The 18,194-nt window shown below is 33.2% G+C and overlaps 1 protein-coding gene across 2 annotated transcripts in view; it reads right to left on the bottom strand.

The window, feature by feature from the left end:
* LOC135129199 (C3 and PZP-like alpha-2-macroglobulin domain-containing protein 8) overlaps window positions 1-18,194 on the bottom strand; it is a 331,377-nt gene that overhangs the window by 110,668 nt on the left and 202,515 nt on the right. For both annotated transcript variants that reach the window (XM_064056315.1, XM_064056316.1), the window contains one exon: window positions 7,006-7,191. In XM_064056315.1, the coding sequence (XP_063912385.1) occupies window positions 7,006-7,191 (186 nt within the window). The remainder of the gene's footprint in view (window positions 1-7,005; window positions 7,192-18,194) is intronic.

Below are 18,194 nucleotides of genomic sequence, written 5' to 3' on the forward strand. Positions count from 1 at the left end.
TTAGGTTCTAGTATATCACAAACACAAGTTCACTGAAATTTGGAAAAACTTCTTTTTTTAAACTATTTCGATTTGATTTGACTTGAATGTTTATGGTAACATTAATTCAAAAGCCGTTTCTCTCGTATTGGCCCATATGAAATAACCCTGCTGTATAGCTGAACATTTGTGGCGATGTAGGAAATATTTAATTTAACTTTGCTGAAACTAACACTTCTAAAATTCAGTTGTTTCAGTTATAAACCTGCGAGCATTAAAATCGGGCCACTATTCAAATCTGACTTTGAATGAAAATTATTCAAAATCTATATTTGGCTGTTTAGATAGAAATTTATCATCTGAAAACTCGTTCTTTTTCTTCATTAAATGACAGGTAAATCCTCCAGATTATCTGCCTAATAATGAATTTAAGATTTAAAACGAAAGCACTTTGAAAAACGCTACCTATGGTTTTGTACAGCAGCTGCTGTTTCGAGGCTCTACGAGAGCTAAACAAATTAAGGCCGGGCATGATTTTGTGAGCCTGTAGTTGACAGAGACGTCAATTGACTAATTGCGTTAATTTTGAAATGAAAAGAATGCACACTTCGCCAGAAGAAGCTGCTCAAGTGGTCGCACTCATTGATTCGGGTATGAGTTAACGTCTTGTGGCCGCCAGCTACACATGCACAACTGTTCAGCGGGTGTACCAAAGAATTATGGAAACTGGTGCCTTTACGAGAAGACTAGGATCAGGAAGATCTCGTGTTACATCACAGCGCGATGACCGATTTATTTTTTTAACATCTCTGCGAAATCGGCGATTAAATGGTGTTAAAATCCAGCAACAACTTCGAGACTTGCGAGGGGTGAATATTAGTCAATGGACAGTGAGAAGAAAATTACGGGAGAGGAATATGACACCCCACCCACCAGCAACTGGTCCAAAATTGACCGTAGCGCATCGTCAAACTCGGCTTCGTTTTGCAACTGAGCACCTAGACTGGAATTTGAATCAATGGAGCTCCATTATGTTTTCAGACGAAACCCGTATATGCTTATATGGCAGCGATAGAAGAAATAAAGTTTATAGGCGACCCGGGGAGAGGTTTGCACAAAATTGCATTGAAGAAAAAGCTAGTTATGGGGGTGGTTCTTGTATGGTTTGGGGTGGGATATCGTTAAATGGGAAAACAGACCTTGCTTTTATTGTCGGACCGGGTCATGGTCCTTGAAGAAGGGGCTTAAATGCGCACCGATACATCGAGAAAGTTCTGCAGGAACATGTGGTGCCTTATGCAAGATTTGTTGGCGAGGACTTTATTTTTATGCATGACAATGCGAAACCGTATACTGCCCGGATAGGCACTCAATACCCTCGGGAAGTTGGTATAGCGTGTTTGGCTGGCCAGCACGTAGCCCGGATATGAATCTTATAGAACATCAGTGGGATGAATTTAAACGAAGAATTAGAGATAGGATCCCGGCTACTGGGCACTCCAAGAGTTCAGAATAGCCATTGAGGAAAAATGGGCTAATATCTCACAAGAAGTTGTCGTCACCTTAATTGAGTCCATGAATAGACGAACGCGAGCGGTTATTAGAGCTAGGGATGGCAACACCGAATATTAACATCATTTTCTTCTTTAAATTGTTGATTTTGTTAACATAAAAAATTTCGTTATTGAACAATTTTCTTTTTTGCCCAAAAAAGAATATTGCAAAACAATTTCATGAAGTTTTTCGTATCTCTGTTTTGGAGACAAACATCTGGTCTTTCTAATGGCTTTTTTTAGTTTCTTTAATAAGTGTAATATAGTTTGGGGAAAATTTTATTCAAAGTCAGATGTGAATAGTGGTCCGATTTGTAGCCCGATTTCAACGCTCGCACGTGTAGTAATAGTTGTTTAATATTTAAAGTGGAAATAAATTTCCAAATTGGATTTTCCTTATCTTTGAATGGCATCATCGCATTAAAAGTAATAGTGAAACCCAAGGAAAATTGTCCCTGAAATAATTGAGTATTTGTTGTATATTTAATGATTTTTTAAAAATCACGAGTTAATTTTACTGAAATTTTTTGCAAAAAAATTAGATTAGTGTGATGCTTGTTCGATCAAAGAAAGAAAAGAAAGTGTCATATGAATTTTAATTAACAAATTGACCTTCACAGATAACTGCAGACAAAGGTCATATTTGCAAACAATGAAACTTATTTTGGAAAATAATTGGAGTGTTGGAAATATTACAAACGATGTAAATATAGCTCTTAAACAATTTTGCCTTGTTCTTCCTGTTTCTTAAAATAGCAAATTACAAAACATTTATTTTTGTTTAGTGACAAACGATTTAATTCTGGAATCTCCAGTAGTCTTAATCTCCACATCTTCTCAGAAAAACGGACTCCAGATACCAGTGAATATGATCTGAAGAAAAGTTGCGATATTTTTCTGTCTGCACTCTACGATACGAAATACGGCCTGAATAATTCAAGTAATGACTCCGAGAACCCAAATTGCCTAAAAGGTTAAAGTAGTCAATCTGATCGAAGGCTTTAGAAAAGTCCATCTGTCCATATAATACAGAATGATTTCGAAATATAAACAACAATTGTAACTACGGCATCACGAACCGTAGTAATGTAGAAATATAGAGAAAACAAATTAAAAGTCGAATTTGGCAAAACTCCCATGTTTTATGGTGATCGATCTTTCATTTTGACGGTCCTTGCCACAATGATTCCACATTGTTTATTAGAACAAACATAATAGTAACATGGAATGCTACTACCTTTTTACAATAAATGTTGAAAATGTTGTCGTTGACTAGCAATAGAGGTTTCAGCACGTCGGAACATAAAAAATTCTGGGAGTTCCACGAACTGTAGCTGAAGCTCTTTGATATTGTTTGCATGCTTACTGATTTCAATAAATTAACTGCTTCATCCAACCCCATAGACAAAAATCACACGGATTGAGATCGGGTGAACGTGGAGGCCAAGCTACTGCCCTTAACAACTATTCGAACTAAATTACACGATGTGGAAATTCAGCGGGCTTCGAAGCTTGCACTTTTTGAACGTGGTGTGGATGTAAGCCTTGTTTTTTTAATGTACGATGCACTACAAATTCTGAAACTTCAACTTCAGCTGCAAGTCGGCGAGTGCTGATGGGCTCTTTTTCGACGTGTTCTAAAATTTGTTCTTCAGCTAACAGTATTCTTTCGATCCTATCACAGTCACGATCGTGAGTTTGAGGCTTGAAGGTACCATGATCTTGGAGATTCTGTACCACTGATGGAAATCCTCGCGCATAGGGAATCGCGCGTTTTGGAAAGCGTTCGATCCACAATTCGTGGGCCAACCTGGCGTTTCCATGAGCCATGCCATAAAGTATAATACAAACATTGTAGACATTTCCAGAAAAGGATTTTTTTTCTTGTCTCATATCTTTTACGTCATTAAAAATAGCGAAAGAAATATTTTCTTTACTTCGAATTGAATAAATCCGGTCCTGGAAACCAGCCCTGAACGCTACTCAGGTACTTTTATGCTATTAAGAGTCAGTTTATAGAATATTTTGACTGAGATTAAGTTAATTACGCATTTTAATTAGGCGTTTAGCGACGTTTGATTGATGTATAGTTGGTTACGTGGTAAATACAGGGTGACTGCGAAATATATGCAATAATTTTAACCACGGCATCCCCCACCATAGTAATGTCGAAATATAGAAAAAATAAATTAAAAATCGAATGGGGCAAAACCCCCATGAACCACCCTCGATACGAAGACACTGAGCCACCGTGTAAATAGAGTTGGAAAAACGTTCAAATAAAAAGAACGTAAACACTTTCAGTTTCAATCAAAAGTAAAACTCTCTTTTTGCTGCTTATCATTCATTCATAGATTCATTCATCGGTAAAGGTCAGTGCGAAAGTTTTTTTGTAATGCTTCATGATGATCGACTTTTGATTCTGACGGATGTTTGGTCCTTGCCATAACGTTTTTACATTCTTTATTGGAACAAAAATAAGAGCAGCTCAGAATGCTACTACCTTTTTACAAGAAATGTTGACTAGCAATACAGGCGTCAGAGCGTCGCAAGATGTTTGTTAGGTAAAAAAACACCGACGTAGCGGCTGCCACTCTCACTTGTTGTTGAAGCTCTTCAATAATTTCTGGACACTGTTGATTTCCACAAACTAACTGTTTCATCCAATCGATACACATTATTCGAAAACCGTCTCTTGAAATCATACTTGTTGATGAGCATGTGGAGTTTCGTCGGACAAAAAGTGAGTGCTTCATCCGTAAACAGAATGCACTTTAAAAAGTTAGGGCGTTCACGACACTGCGGTAACAATCATTTGCAGTAAATTAGACAACGTGGACAATCAGCGGCCTCCAAACCTTGCACTTTGTCCTGTGAAACTCCAACTTCTTCTCTCTGTCCTATCACGGCCACGATAGTGAGTTTGAGATTGAAGGTACCAGGATCTAGGAGATGCTGTACCACTGATGCAAATGTTCACGCACACCAATTACCATATCGACACACTCTGCATTGGAAAACTGCACCATACACCGATTTCACTGACTGCCCGATCTTGACTGGCCATTCTCGTGTCTTTCACGTTGCGATTAAAAAAGTACCTGATAAAGTCACTTGTTTGGTTCTTAATCCGAGTCGCTCTGCTCCATTCATTGTAGTAAGTAATAATGTAGGTCACGAAACATTGCCAGCATTACAATTTATATTTAATTTCAAATATTTTTTTCTAAGTAGACACTGCTACCACTTAGGACCGTGAACTTTAGGCAGTGACATAATCGTATTGTGAGCTATTCCCCATTTTTTTTGCATGTATTTCGCAGTCACCTTGTATTTCATTGAGTTTCTGTCAACCAGGTCTGAGATTAAAGAAATGACAGTGATAAAGAACTCTGTTTTCAAATATTTCTAGAAAAACAATTTTGCAGGAAATTTTAAACATTTGGTGATATCAATATTTTCCTTGATATTGAGAGTATTTCTCCCCATAGAGTAAATCTCTCATAATGACGATGTTTCAAACCATTTTGGCCAAACCTTCAAAATAGACGAATACGTTGTCGGTTCTCTTTTCTAACTGATGATTTTTTTATAACTATATTTCTATTTTTGCTTTGATTTGAAACTAAATTCCTCGAAGTTTGATTTTTGAATATTTTAATTTCTTCATACTCGCGAAAAAAATTCATCAGCTTAAATTTCGAATATTTCATAGATTTTTCAACTATTAATTTAGAATACCCGTGTACGTTAAATAGGCCATTACGTATTTGACGTCAAACACAATTTAAAACAAAAGGAGTAAAAAAATTGGTCTAAAGTAGTTTAGACAGAACTTCTCTACCTCTGAACTAAAGGCGAATAAACACAATTTCTTCGAAAAATTATAAAATTATAATTTTTTTTTATTACGATAACCCCTATAAGTTAAAGACATGTATGAATTGTTAAAATAAAGGCAAATAAGCCTGCTGTGCGTGTGTGTTAAGTGAGGTTTCCCATTATATTTTGTAAAAAACGCCATCAATATTGTAGCTAGGACGCATAAGTATCAGTTTGGATAGGTGCATTGCAATTCCAGTAACAACAGTACTGTATTTATAAATTTTAGGAAAAAGTTGGTAAGTTGTTTTTGATTTGATCAATAAAATAAATTGCCTCACTCATATTTTCTTAGTCACCCTGTATAAGTATATTTAAAACATTGATATTTACATATAATATTTTGTACATTTTACATAGGATTTGTTCAGTAAAATTTTGAGATGATGTCATTAATTTTGGTGGAGGAGGGGATAAACGTATAAATTTTGAATAACCATTTACCATGCTTACAATAACTTCAAAACGAAGATTTCATAGCATTCGGTCTAGCAATTTTGATGTTAAATGGTAAAATGTTATACAATTTTCTTTTATTTGTCAAAAATCTGGATATAGGTAAAACAATTGTTTTAACAATTTAAATAGGTGCCGTAATTTTGAAGACTGTCTGTCTAATGAAAATCGCACCCGACAATCCGTAGATGGCGGACGACAGACGACAGATAGACAGATGGAAACGGCAGACCTATTTTTTCGTACTCTAGGGGTCATGCAACGAGGAGAAAACATGAAAGTAGCCATTCGCTGGATGGACCCATTACATGCGGTTTTAGCTTACACTTGGGAAGTAAAAAACTAACTTTACAACTAACTGTGATTTTAAAAATGAGTTGAAGCATTTCGCAGTGCGAATGTCGTGTTATGTTCTTAACATGTTTTTGTGCACAAAACTTGATGATAACTAATACATTATTCATGGACGCAAAACAGACTGTTTGTTAATTGATTAAACCATGTACGATTTATACATTATTTTGTCAGTAACACTATTAAGGTATTTTCTTCTCGAGTTTACTTATATATGAAAGTATCATAATGTTTTTATGGCAGCTAATCGAGTTATATTGCAGATCATCTCGTTTATTTGTGGTATCTTCCGTCGAAATGAACAATGCATGTATGAAATTATCTGGAAGCTTTAAAACTTAATGACAATTTTGTTGAAGTCTGATTTCATTTACTTAACTAGGAAAACTGTTATCTTATTTCTGTTCTAACTTCATCTAATTGTTAATATTCCGAGTTTTTGATATGCGTATTCATTCATCGAAGTATTTTATTTTGACTTCCAGTTTTTCTGCACCGCTCTTAAGAAAGTATATTGTGTTAATAATTTAATTAATAATAATTGTAAGCGTACTTATCTCTTCATGTTAATAAATCTCATAAAACTACGGCATGTATTATAGACAAGCCAATACATCAATAAACATTTGCAAATACTGATTTTTAGAGACTATGTGCTGCAAAAAATCTCTTCAGATTTCTCTTCTAAGTCAAGGTTTAATGAATGTACATAAATACTAGGAATATGTAAGTAAAGGCATTCTTATACAACTTATTCTGAATTAAAAAAATCATATCTTACCGGTTTCTCCTGGCCTATAGGCATGCTTGGCAGGACGAATAATGACGTCTCTGACGGGTCCGACAAGTCTCATTTGGGACGAGCTTTGTAGTTCACAGTGGTCGTTTCCGGTACAGTTTACTAACGTCTGCAGCACGTAGCTTCCTGACGCTTCTAACGGGACTTCCAAGGGCAAAATTCCGTGTCCTGTAGACAATATAGCTTAGTGTTAACGCATGATTAAACAATAGCTATAAGTTAATAATAAAAGATTCTTGTCACATAATGAGAACATGTTTAAATGCCACTGTGACATATTACGTTGACTTATGTGTACTTTTTTCGTCATTAACTATTTACACTACGACAACAAGTAATAGAAGATGAGAACTTAATTCCGTAACTGTCAAAAAGAATGCTTGCATCTAACAAACAACTACTTTATTTGAGGAAATTATTTTCCGAGATGCTAATGTTGCCAAGGTTTAGTTGAACTTGAATTGAGTGGTCTGATACTAGAACGGAAAAAGCTCATCTGATGTTATTCACACAGAATCTCCCCTGAAGTAGAATCAAAATAAATAGATGTGTGGATTGTTAAACTACAAGTAAAGAAGCATGCTATACCGGTTACAGGTGAGTATTTTCACAATGAAATTTTGTGATGACGTCATCAATTTTTTAGCAAGGTTACACATTAATTTATATACGTAAATTGTAATAATAATAATAATAATAATAATAATAATGTTTCGCAAAAATTTCAGGAAAATTCGGTAAACTTTCTTCATTCATTAAATTTTTCAGTCGACTTGGACAAGCAGTTCTAAAAATATGAATGCATTGAAAAACCTTTGCATATTTTAGATTGGTTTTATCTAGCAACATTTTGAGATGACGTTAGCAAGTTTTTGGAGGGGTTAAAAAGAAATACAATTTTTTTTAGCGATGCACCAAACGTTTGCAAGATTTCAGAGAATTTGGTGTTGCCATTTCTAAGTTAAATATTAGATGCATAACTTTAAAAATAAATACTGATTCATAAACTACAGTTATAGAATTTAATTTGTAGAATTTAAATATGATTACATTGCAGAATTTTGAAATGCCGGCATCGAATTGTTGGTGGGGACGATTAGACTAATATTGGTTACCATTTTAGCATTTACACAACATCTAAATACACCTAAAATGTCACACCAACCACTTTATTATCAGATTATTTTTTTAATCGCCAACAAACGAAAAATGACAAGTGACCGAGAGTTATGGCATTATTTTAATCGGGTAGTTTAATGTCTGCTTCTTCTCTGTCGTCCGTTATAATTTCCATGTAGATAAGCTTTATTTTATTATTTGCGATATACTTAATCAATTTTAGCCTATTAGGCATCAAAGGCGATAAAAATCGACATTTAGATATGTCAAAGCGAATATAAAAGAAGGACGATTGTTGAGAAGCGAGGACATCGAGAAAACGGCTCTAAACGTGCTGAAGCCGATAATTTTTCTAATCAATGGCCTAGATAAGCTCGAGGCAGAAAGCGCCGCTTGGTATAAAGACCTTATGGAATAATACTTGAAAAGCAAGTACATAATGTGTTCCTTGTTGACTGAAAGTTCAATTCGAAATTCCACACCGTGAATCAAACTCAATCAACAGGATTTTTTCTGGCCGAGTTTATCCAAGTTATATTCAACAAAACGAGTGAATCATACTTGGATATTCATTTAGTTGGAATCCTGGCGGGTTCTCAAGTTGCTGCCGTTGCAGGAAAACGAGTTTTGGAATTAACAGGAAGAGAAGTAAACAGAATTATGGTCTTAAATCCCACTTATTACTTAATTAATGATGAAAACTTGAAAATAGGCATTGAAAATGCTAATTTCGTTGATGTAGTTTATTCAGATTTAAGTAAATTTGAAAAGTCGTCTCGAGACGGGTATGTGAGGTTTTATGCTGATGACGAAAAGTGTGAAGAAGGTATTTTTGCCGGAATTCACCTGAAATTTATGTGCTTTCTATGTTAATAAATTTTTCTAGATTTCGGCGAGCTTATGGTTACGAAACTCTTTGCGAGGTCTATAAATTCTGACAAGTTTAAAGGTGCCAAGTGGGAGTCTGTGGAAGATTTCGGGACAGGAAATTGGGTAAAAAGGAAATCAGTTGTATTTGGAGAAAGTTTATAAAATACCAAAAGTAATTATGGTGAAAACGTACACGACAACTTTCATTGTAACACAGCAAAGCGCTTTGTGTTGTTGTGGTTCATGCGCTATTTCTTGTGAGTGCGGAATAATTCCTTAAAAATTTGTATTAATCTCGCTGTTAGCGTAAAAATTAAGTTAAAGACATTTCGTAAACCAGACACACAGAAAAAATTGTACAATAACATGATTTCAGAAACTTGTTTACTAAAGATAATAGTGTTTTTTCACTGCCTTGTTAAATTTTGATACCGTAAAAATTATTAGGCTTACGTCATGACATCAAGACAACACGTTGCGCTCACCTATAACCCCGAAAATATTGGATGCAGTCAATGTAATTTTGTCAAAAAAGCGTCGAGTTATTTAAGTAGACAGTTTTTTCTGCTAAGATGCCACAGCTGTCGGTATACTGCGATTGCTCCCAGAAAATTTAAGTACGTAAAGACGCGAAAAAACATTTCGTTCTACAGTTGTACAAAATTGTTGTGCTAAGAGAACGTAGCCGCTGATTAAAAACATCTATAAGTAACGAATTTGGTATTTCTAACTAATGTATTCACCTGAAAATGGAGTATCTGAACAATTTCGTTAGAACCTTTTTTCTTTTTGGCGATTTTACCGGGAAAAGAATAGTCTTGACACAATTTCATTTTACTCTTTTGTGTACAGATGTTCACTGGAGAGTTAAAAGCATATATAAGCAGAACCTTATTACCCTTGGGATACGGTGATTTTAAGATATTGCAAACAATCTCTGGGCTAGATCAGCAATAGCGCGCTTGCGAAACATTATGGAAACGACGGAATTCAAGAACATAATCAAATTGATTACGTTGACGCAAACGTCCTATTTATTTTGAAATGCAAAATTATACTCGACCTTACGCCTGCTTCTGCTTTTCACTTCGGAGTGGTCCGCTTTTAATATTGGATGTTCTTTGAATGAAACTTTGTGCTGCCTACCTGAATGCGTATATTTTATGTGTAAAAATGAATTTTACAATGAAATATTTGTAGGAGTTTCAAATATAGATCTTCAGCTTTTAAAGAAACCTTTGTAAGTGTAAAACTCTAAATAGTAGGAAAGACTCAACAGTCTACTGTGATTATTATTACAAACTTTAGAAACTAACATGTTCACGGAAACTTTTATTATGTGAAAATACAAACTTTCTTATATCAGATTGTTTCAGCTAAATTTTAAAAACATGTTTTTGTGGGAAACATTACTCTAATTTTAGAAACAATAGGTAGGTACGTAAAAAAATTCAAACAGTCAGAATGCTTAAGTTGGTTGATGTAATTTTTCTAAAATTGTAAGAACACCAAATTGTTATTTTTAGTTTTGGAGCACTTGAATAAAAATGTGTACTTTTGTATTCAATATTTGCTGCACCATTGCAATTTTATTATCTAAAATTTAGCAATAAATTTGTAGAATAGAACCTTTATATACAATTTTTCAGTCCTACCTCGACTCATTCCTGAGATTAAGGATCAAAGTTTTTTTTTAATTTTAAAGTGCCTTTTTTGTTAAAAAATAATGTCTTGTTTATCGCTTAACGGGCCAAGATTAATTTGTTTTCTCGACGTTTCATAACCTCAAGAGTATAAAAAAATAGGGCTCCATCTGTCTGTCTGTCTGTCTGTCTATCTGATGACTGTTTTGATTTTTATTAGACAGATAATCTCGATCGATTGTTATTAAATTTTATATGTGTATTACAGTCTAACATCCCAAATAAGGCCTATCTGCCCTCGTCTGTTTTCCTAACGAAAAATATTTTTCACCAAAGATAACATATAAACCAACAAGTTGCGGATGGGTTGTCTAATTATATCAGCTCAAGGCTACCCTTAATCTTAATCTTAATCTAATATAAAAGTGTTTGTTCTGACTAACTGATTCATCAACACAGAACCTGAACTACTGAAGGTATAGAAACATGAATTTTGGACAATAGGTTTCGTTTGTAATGTAAGCAACCGCTAATATTTTTTTTTTGGAAATTTCACCCCTAAGGGGGTAAAATAGGGAATGAAAGTTTGTATGGGAGTCCCGTGGGTTTTAAGTTACACGGTCTCTATGGAAGAACGAAGTGAAAAATGAGGTGTCGTAATTGTCAAATTCACGCAAGCGGAGTTGCGGGCAACAGCTCTTCTAGTTAAAAATAATGTAATTTAATTTTTTGTTAATTTCTTAACTCATTTATTTTCTCAGAGAATTCAGTTCCACTCGGGAGTGCAAAACATAAGACACAAGAAAAAGTTAAGGTTGTCTATATTTTACTGCTCCCTATTACCTGAGTGTCAGGTATAAACAGGTGAGTTGGTATTTGTATATACTCATCTGTTTTAGAGTGGAATATACATATGATATTAAAATAAAGATCATTTTATTGCGAACACTTTGGTAATTGGTTGTCTAAGCAAAATCGATCAATACACACAATTGTCGCGTTTTAAAGTTTCTTGGAGGTCTGCAGAATTCAAAATTTTGAATTCAAGAATTTCATGACTCATTATTAGACTTTTTGTTTACACCGTTGCCATGGTAACCGCGCCTCTATTCGCTGTATTTGGCTGGAATCGGGTCACATTTGAAACAGTGACCACTAGCAGTAATTCAACTACGGTCATTTTAATTCTGCGTGAGTGAAATTGTTTGATTTTAAATAAAAATAATGCATTCAGTTGAATATTATAAAAGATCCTCCTCTGTCTCGCAACGATAAAATTGTAGTGAAAAATTTAGGGAGAGCCACCTCCGATTTATTAATTAAAAAAAAGCGTTCATGGCAAAACGAGAGACTTTCATAAATATATATTATGTTATTAGCAGTGCGCGGAATTCTATCTCAGTGCTGCAATCCCCCAGTTGAGTAAGGTGTGTTTTACGCCGAGTAGCAGGGACGCTTTGATCTGGTCCACAAGGTCGTAGCCAGTGCGTCTCTAGGAGTGTTTACAGCTAGTAAAAAAACTACTTCTATATTACTATATTACTTCAAGTAATAATACTCGGTGCCCTTTTTAAATTTTCAACCACAGGACCACAGATTTGTGATCCTGAAATGTTATATTATGTTGATATACTGGTTCGAGCGTATGAGATATTACTCCGCGCGTTGGTTATTAGACATAACACGTATGATAAATTTTTGTGGATATGCGGTTGTGAAAAAATAAATTGTTTTTTTTGTTTTGTGTGCCTCATCAGTAATGACCAGACTTCGGCATCACGGAAGTGATGCACATTGCCGTCCGATCGCCAGCGCTATTGCAGTCGTGGCTTACAACTTCGGCAATTCTTAATAATAATTACTACTTTTTCTAGGTTTTCCTCAGTTATACGAGTTTTCTTAGATGTTAAAATGCTTTAAAAATTAAAAATCACTGTTCAACATCACAATTTTCGTGATGATCTTGATCAGATAAATCCTGAATTGGATCAAACGCCACTGAGGTTGAAACTGCACAGTCGGCCAGCCAAATTTATCGCCTGACGTCGAGTTGCCGTATTTAATATTTGTATGATTGATTCCCCATCACTTCGGCTGTGCTTAACTCTGGTGATGACTAATGGGTTAAGACTAAAAGAATGTGGACGAATACTTTTTTTCTTCAGCTGATGTAATTAGCCAATATATCCGCGATTTATTCGTTTATATGTTATCACTGATAAAACATATTTTTCGTTAGAAAAACAGATGAGTGCGGTTTGACCTTATTAGGGATGTTATACTATTAGGAATTTGGTGTAAATGGTAAAACGCTGATCAAAATTTGGATAATCATCCCTACCAACAATAGGATGACGTCATCGTCAAAATTTACATTAGCAAATATTATTTAAATTTTACAGAATAAGATACCCGGCATGTGATTTATGAATCCGTGTTGACTTGACTCAAAATTTTATCACAATATTTTGCGATCTAACTTTGAAATTACAAAACTGAATGCTTTGAAAACGTCATTTTACAATTTTGTCGAATGTTCATTAAATTTTATAGAATTATATACTCCTGCATGTGCGATTTAGGAATCCGTGTTGAGTTTTTACCCTAGACATGCAGATTTTTGGGAAAAAATCAAAATTTTATATTAAAATTTAATTTTGAAATTGCAAAAGCGAATGCTCTGAAATCTTGCAAATATTTTAATAGGAAGCATGACAAATCGTTAATCAAAATTTATTCTTTTTGTTTTTGAAAAAAAAAATCTAAATTTTGTAACAATATTTTACAAATTAACTTCGAAACTGCAAAAACCGAATGCTGTGAAATCTTGCAAATATTTTATGCTAATTGGAAGTATAGTAAATTGTTAATCAAATTTTGTTCGTCAACTTACAATTTTGACGAATTTTTTTCAAAGTTGTAAGTGCTTTTGGGAAAAAAGTGAGTGTACTTAATTATTTAATCCGTCCTCTCTTCTGCGTTGAGAAGACAAAATCAAACAAATCATTTTCTTTTAACCGCTTACGCTTGTAATCTGAACTTGCTAATAGTCGAATTCTTTTGAAGTATAAACATAAACAAGCGAAGTTAAGCATGTACTGAGGAATTGAGCATGTCTATATTTTTCTCCGTTGATTATCTGCTTAAAAATATTTCATATTGTTCGCGCTGCTGGGGCGTTAATTACGCCACTAGTGCGTAATTTTTAACAAAATTGACGGTGCATTTTACACTGCATTCTGAAGCCGCACTTGCGTGTAACCAGTGAGTACGCACAGCGAGTAAAATTTAAAGTTGTTTATTTAAAAAATATGATAAGTTGACATTTTTATGTATAATCATAGCCAACTTGATAAACAAACATCTATAATCACTTTGAGTTGCCTTTGAGCACAAACTGTAGTCAGAATTGAATTTCGTTTCATTCTTGGAAACTTTCCATAATTATATGCATAAAAGTAATTTTGCAGTAATCCTTCTACAGATTTAGTCGCTGAGGGTTTGCAACCAAATTTATTAGCAGAAGCAATTCAAATTATGCCTTGTCATGTTCTAGTCTACTACCCTTTGTCACTAAAACACAGCAACGGTATTACTACAGGTAGTTCATAGAGATATTAATGTTACATTTCTAGATTCTGGGTATGTAAATAGACTAATCATGGCCTATTGGGATTAAGACAGTAAATTGCGTATGAATATCAAACGTAAATCTAGGGCGGCTTCGTCTGTGATCCTGGAACAAGAACAGAGCAGAAGCTTTTCCATCATGTTCTGTTTACGCAGTAATCTGCGGTCCTGTTTTGACCTCGTTCTTAAAAATTGTGCGTGTTTATGTTTCAGTTTACAAGAAGTTTGTTTGCGCTGCTCCCTTGAACATCATCAAGAATTGTTTGAACAAAAATGACACAAAATATCTTCCTCTTGTTTGAGCAGGGAATTAAATTCGCGGAGTTGCGAAAAGTTAATATTGTAATGCACTTACAATTTATGAAAGTATGATAATTAAATTTAGATGGAATCGTAAACGTGATGACGTTTCCTTGTAAACTGTAAAAATTAAATATTTACGCTGCGGAGAGATTACATGCTAAGTAGCGGTTTATGGCTTACTTAGTTGGAGCCTATCTGGTGCTCGTGCAGCCGCATAAAGGGGTCCTGCTCAAAGCTTTTAGCTTTAGTAGCTTGGATTATGTAATGAAGAGTCTTCCTGTAGGTCAATATTGTAATGCTAAAGGTACACATAATTCTAACAGACGAACATTGTGCAGCTTTTTACTTCTTGTTTCCAATCCATGTAGCAGTTACTTCGCCTAAAGCTTTCCTCAAACAATTATCGTTCACATACAAAATCCAAAAATGAAAACCACCCAAGCGCATATTTCAAAAATATTCTACAGTACGCATGGAAGCAAATTGTTTAGAAAAGTATTTAAATTTTAAGAAAATCGACTGCTCTGAAACACTCTAATGCTACCACAGATATGCTAAATTTCTAAAAATTTGTGGTTGATTAGTGAGTGCATTCATACTATCAATCTCGCATGTGTATGAATGCATGGTCTGAGGCTACAGTCAGCTACATTGTTTGCCACAATTTTTCTATTTATGCCCACCAAAATTTTGATGACGTCAAATCAAAAGTTTGCTGCATAATTCAAATTCAAAATGTTTAAGCTAAGTGTAGTGTACTAATTTAAAAATGTCATCAAGTTGGCTTTGATTTTTTGTAAACATTGTGAAGTATATCTACAATAAACTTAAAATTTAATCGATGACAGTTGACAACGTATAGTAGTAAGATACTATATGCATATCAAGACTACAAGTTGTTCTTAAACAGTTTAAAACTTTTGGTGTCGCATAGACAGTTGTTTAAAAACAAGAAAATTCAGAATACTATATACATATTTTAAAAATATTTAAAGTCTATGTTACAATAAGGATGGATAACTAAAGATGCATGTTTTATTGTGGTACAAATTAAATCAAATTTTAGTATACAGAGTCTTTATAACAAAATTCAAAACCTTACAATTTTTTAAAATTGATATTTCAGTTTTTTCAAGTAGAACACCCTGTATTTTATTACTTTATCTTACTCTATTTTTTATCACTCTTACAAGACGTCGAAATCTCTCAGAAAAGTTGAAAATCGCAGCAAGTATCACTTTAAATATACGGAATACTTAAAAATAAAAAGCACAAAAATAAAATAAAATGAAATCATAAAATATAAGGCGTTCTATTGAAAAAAGACTGAAAAGTCGAGATTTGAAAATTGAAATATTTAATTTATTTGTAAACACATGTGTATGAGGATTCAATCTTGTTTATACCATAATAAAGCGCCTACCTTTATTTATCCCTCCACAAATTATTGTAACGCAATGTTACGAATAACCCTACTGCGATTTTTGTTGTAAACCCTTCATCTATTGCTAAAAGATTTCAAGAAAATTGGAATAACCTGGCAACATCTCGTCGGGATTTTAAAAATAAATTGTGATTGTAAAGCTTAACAAGATGTTAATCAAAATATGTAAAAATATATAGGGTGTTCCTTTAAAAAAAAAGTAAGTTTTGTGTTACACTTTAAAAACAGAACATTACCTATTTTTATTTTCGTGGTTATATGCAAGATGAGTTACAACGGCGCGTTCCTCGATATCTCATTAATTTTATTAGAAATAGAAAAAGTCAAAAACTAAAATTGTACAGGGTTATTATAAATGTTTCTTCATCGTATTAAACAAAAGCGGAAAGCCGCAAACAGATAGGACGACATTTTTTTTCAGTCACCTACGATGTATGAAAGATATTTATATTTATAATAATCTTCGAGGAGCAAATACTAAAATTATTTTCAACTACACAGAGTTTTCTGTTTTTAAGGCGTAACATACAACCTATATGTATTTATATATTATGATTGATATTTTATTAGTCTTTGTAACCTTGCCAAGTTATTCCAATTTTTTTGCAATTTTTTAGCAATGGAAAAGTTATCACTATAGTGTTATTTTTTCAAATTTGTGTTACATTTTGTAGAAAGATAAACAAAAATATCCGATTTATTATGGTATAAAGGAAATTGGGTTTTAGTATACAGAGTGTTTATACAAAAACTTAAATTATAAATATTTTCAAATAGATATACTTCAGCTTTTTAAAAAAAAGAAATTCCTGTATTTTATTGCTGGATCTTATTCTATTTATTCTCTTTCTTTTTTGGTTAACATTTTCTACATTTAAAGTTGATAGTTATTGAGATTTTTTAATTTTTAAGGGATATACTGACATATTGAAAGAAAGAGAACAAGAAATAGAGTAAGATGCAGTAACAAAATACAGGCTGTCCTATTTGAAAAAACTGAAATATCGATATTTCAAAATTGTGAAGTTTAATTTTTTCATGAACACCTGCTTATTAAAATTCTCTGTACGTCGGTTTATCTCTGCATAAAATGTTGTAGTACAAATCTTAAAAATTACGTTATGGTGATTTTTGTTGTGTACCCTTTCATTGTTGAAAAAATTCGAAAAAGTTAAAAAAAATGGAATAACGCAACGTCGCATCGGAATTTAAAAAGTAAATTCTGGTTATTAAACTTAGAAACAAGCTAATAACAATTTATAAAAATATATAGGGTATACTATTAAAAAAAAAAACTGGCATACTATGGCTTGAAAACAAAACACTCTGTGCAGTCGAAAATAATTTTAATATATGGTACTCAGAAGCCGTACGACATTGGTTTGCGACTTTTTTTCTATATATAATAATAACACTAGTTTACAAATTTAAACTTTTTTTCGTATCCAAAAATAAAAAAAATATTTTTTACTTCTAAATTACTTACTGATAACAAATCCAAAAACGGATTATCCTTATCACGTCAGGTTTTTTCATAAATCAAAAATAATGAACTTTGCTCTTATCGTCACGTTAATGTCAAACTGATTCATGTTAATACATCATTGTCACATAAAAAATGTCTTCGAGATCGTGCAAAGTAAGTGCAAATCAGTTTTGTTACGTTTATGGTAAAATTATAGTACCTAAAGCAAGACCTGTTCAAATATGCTTAAAAAGAAGGTATCAAGGATTTTGGGACGAAAATGTGTTACTGTTGGTCTATTATAAGGGAAACTGTCAGTACTGTCAATAAAAGAAAATGCTACTGTTTATAATTTTTAATTTTCAGTCATAATGTTTATAATATATACTGGGTGTTGCTTTTATTTGATACAACACCTGTAACTTCTTTATTCTTAAAGATAAACCTGTATTTCTTTGAGCAAATTTGTGTCATTTTAACAGATCTTTGTGAGGCCAACCTCACATTTTTATTATCACTTCCCGTAGAAAAATCAAATGCAACCAATTATTCTAAAATCAATACTTGAAAAATTTTAAATAAAACATTGATGACAATCTAGTAGCTTGAAAAATTGACACTCATGTTATTTATTTACGTAAATGATCTTTTAAAATGATACAAATTTGCTCAAAGAACTATATGTTCATATATATTT

Source organism: Zophobas morio, unplaced genomic scaffold (assembly GCF_036711695.1).
Source record: "Zophobas morio isolate AGI-343-1 ecotype UQ-CSIRO unplaced genomic scaffold, CSIRO_AGI_Zmor_V1 ptg000014l, whole genome shotgun sequence".
Taxonomy (NCBI): Eukaryota; Metazoa; Arthropoda; class Insecta; order Coleoptera; family Tenebrionidae; genus Zophobas; species Zophobas morio.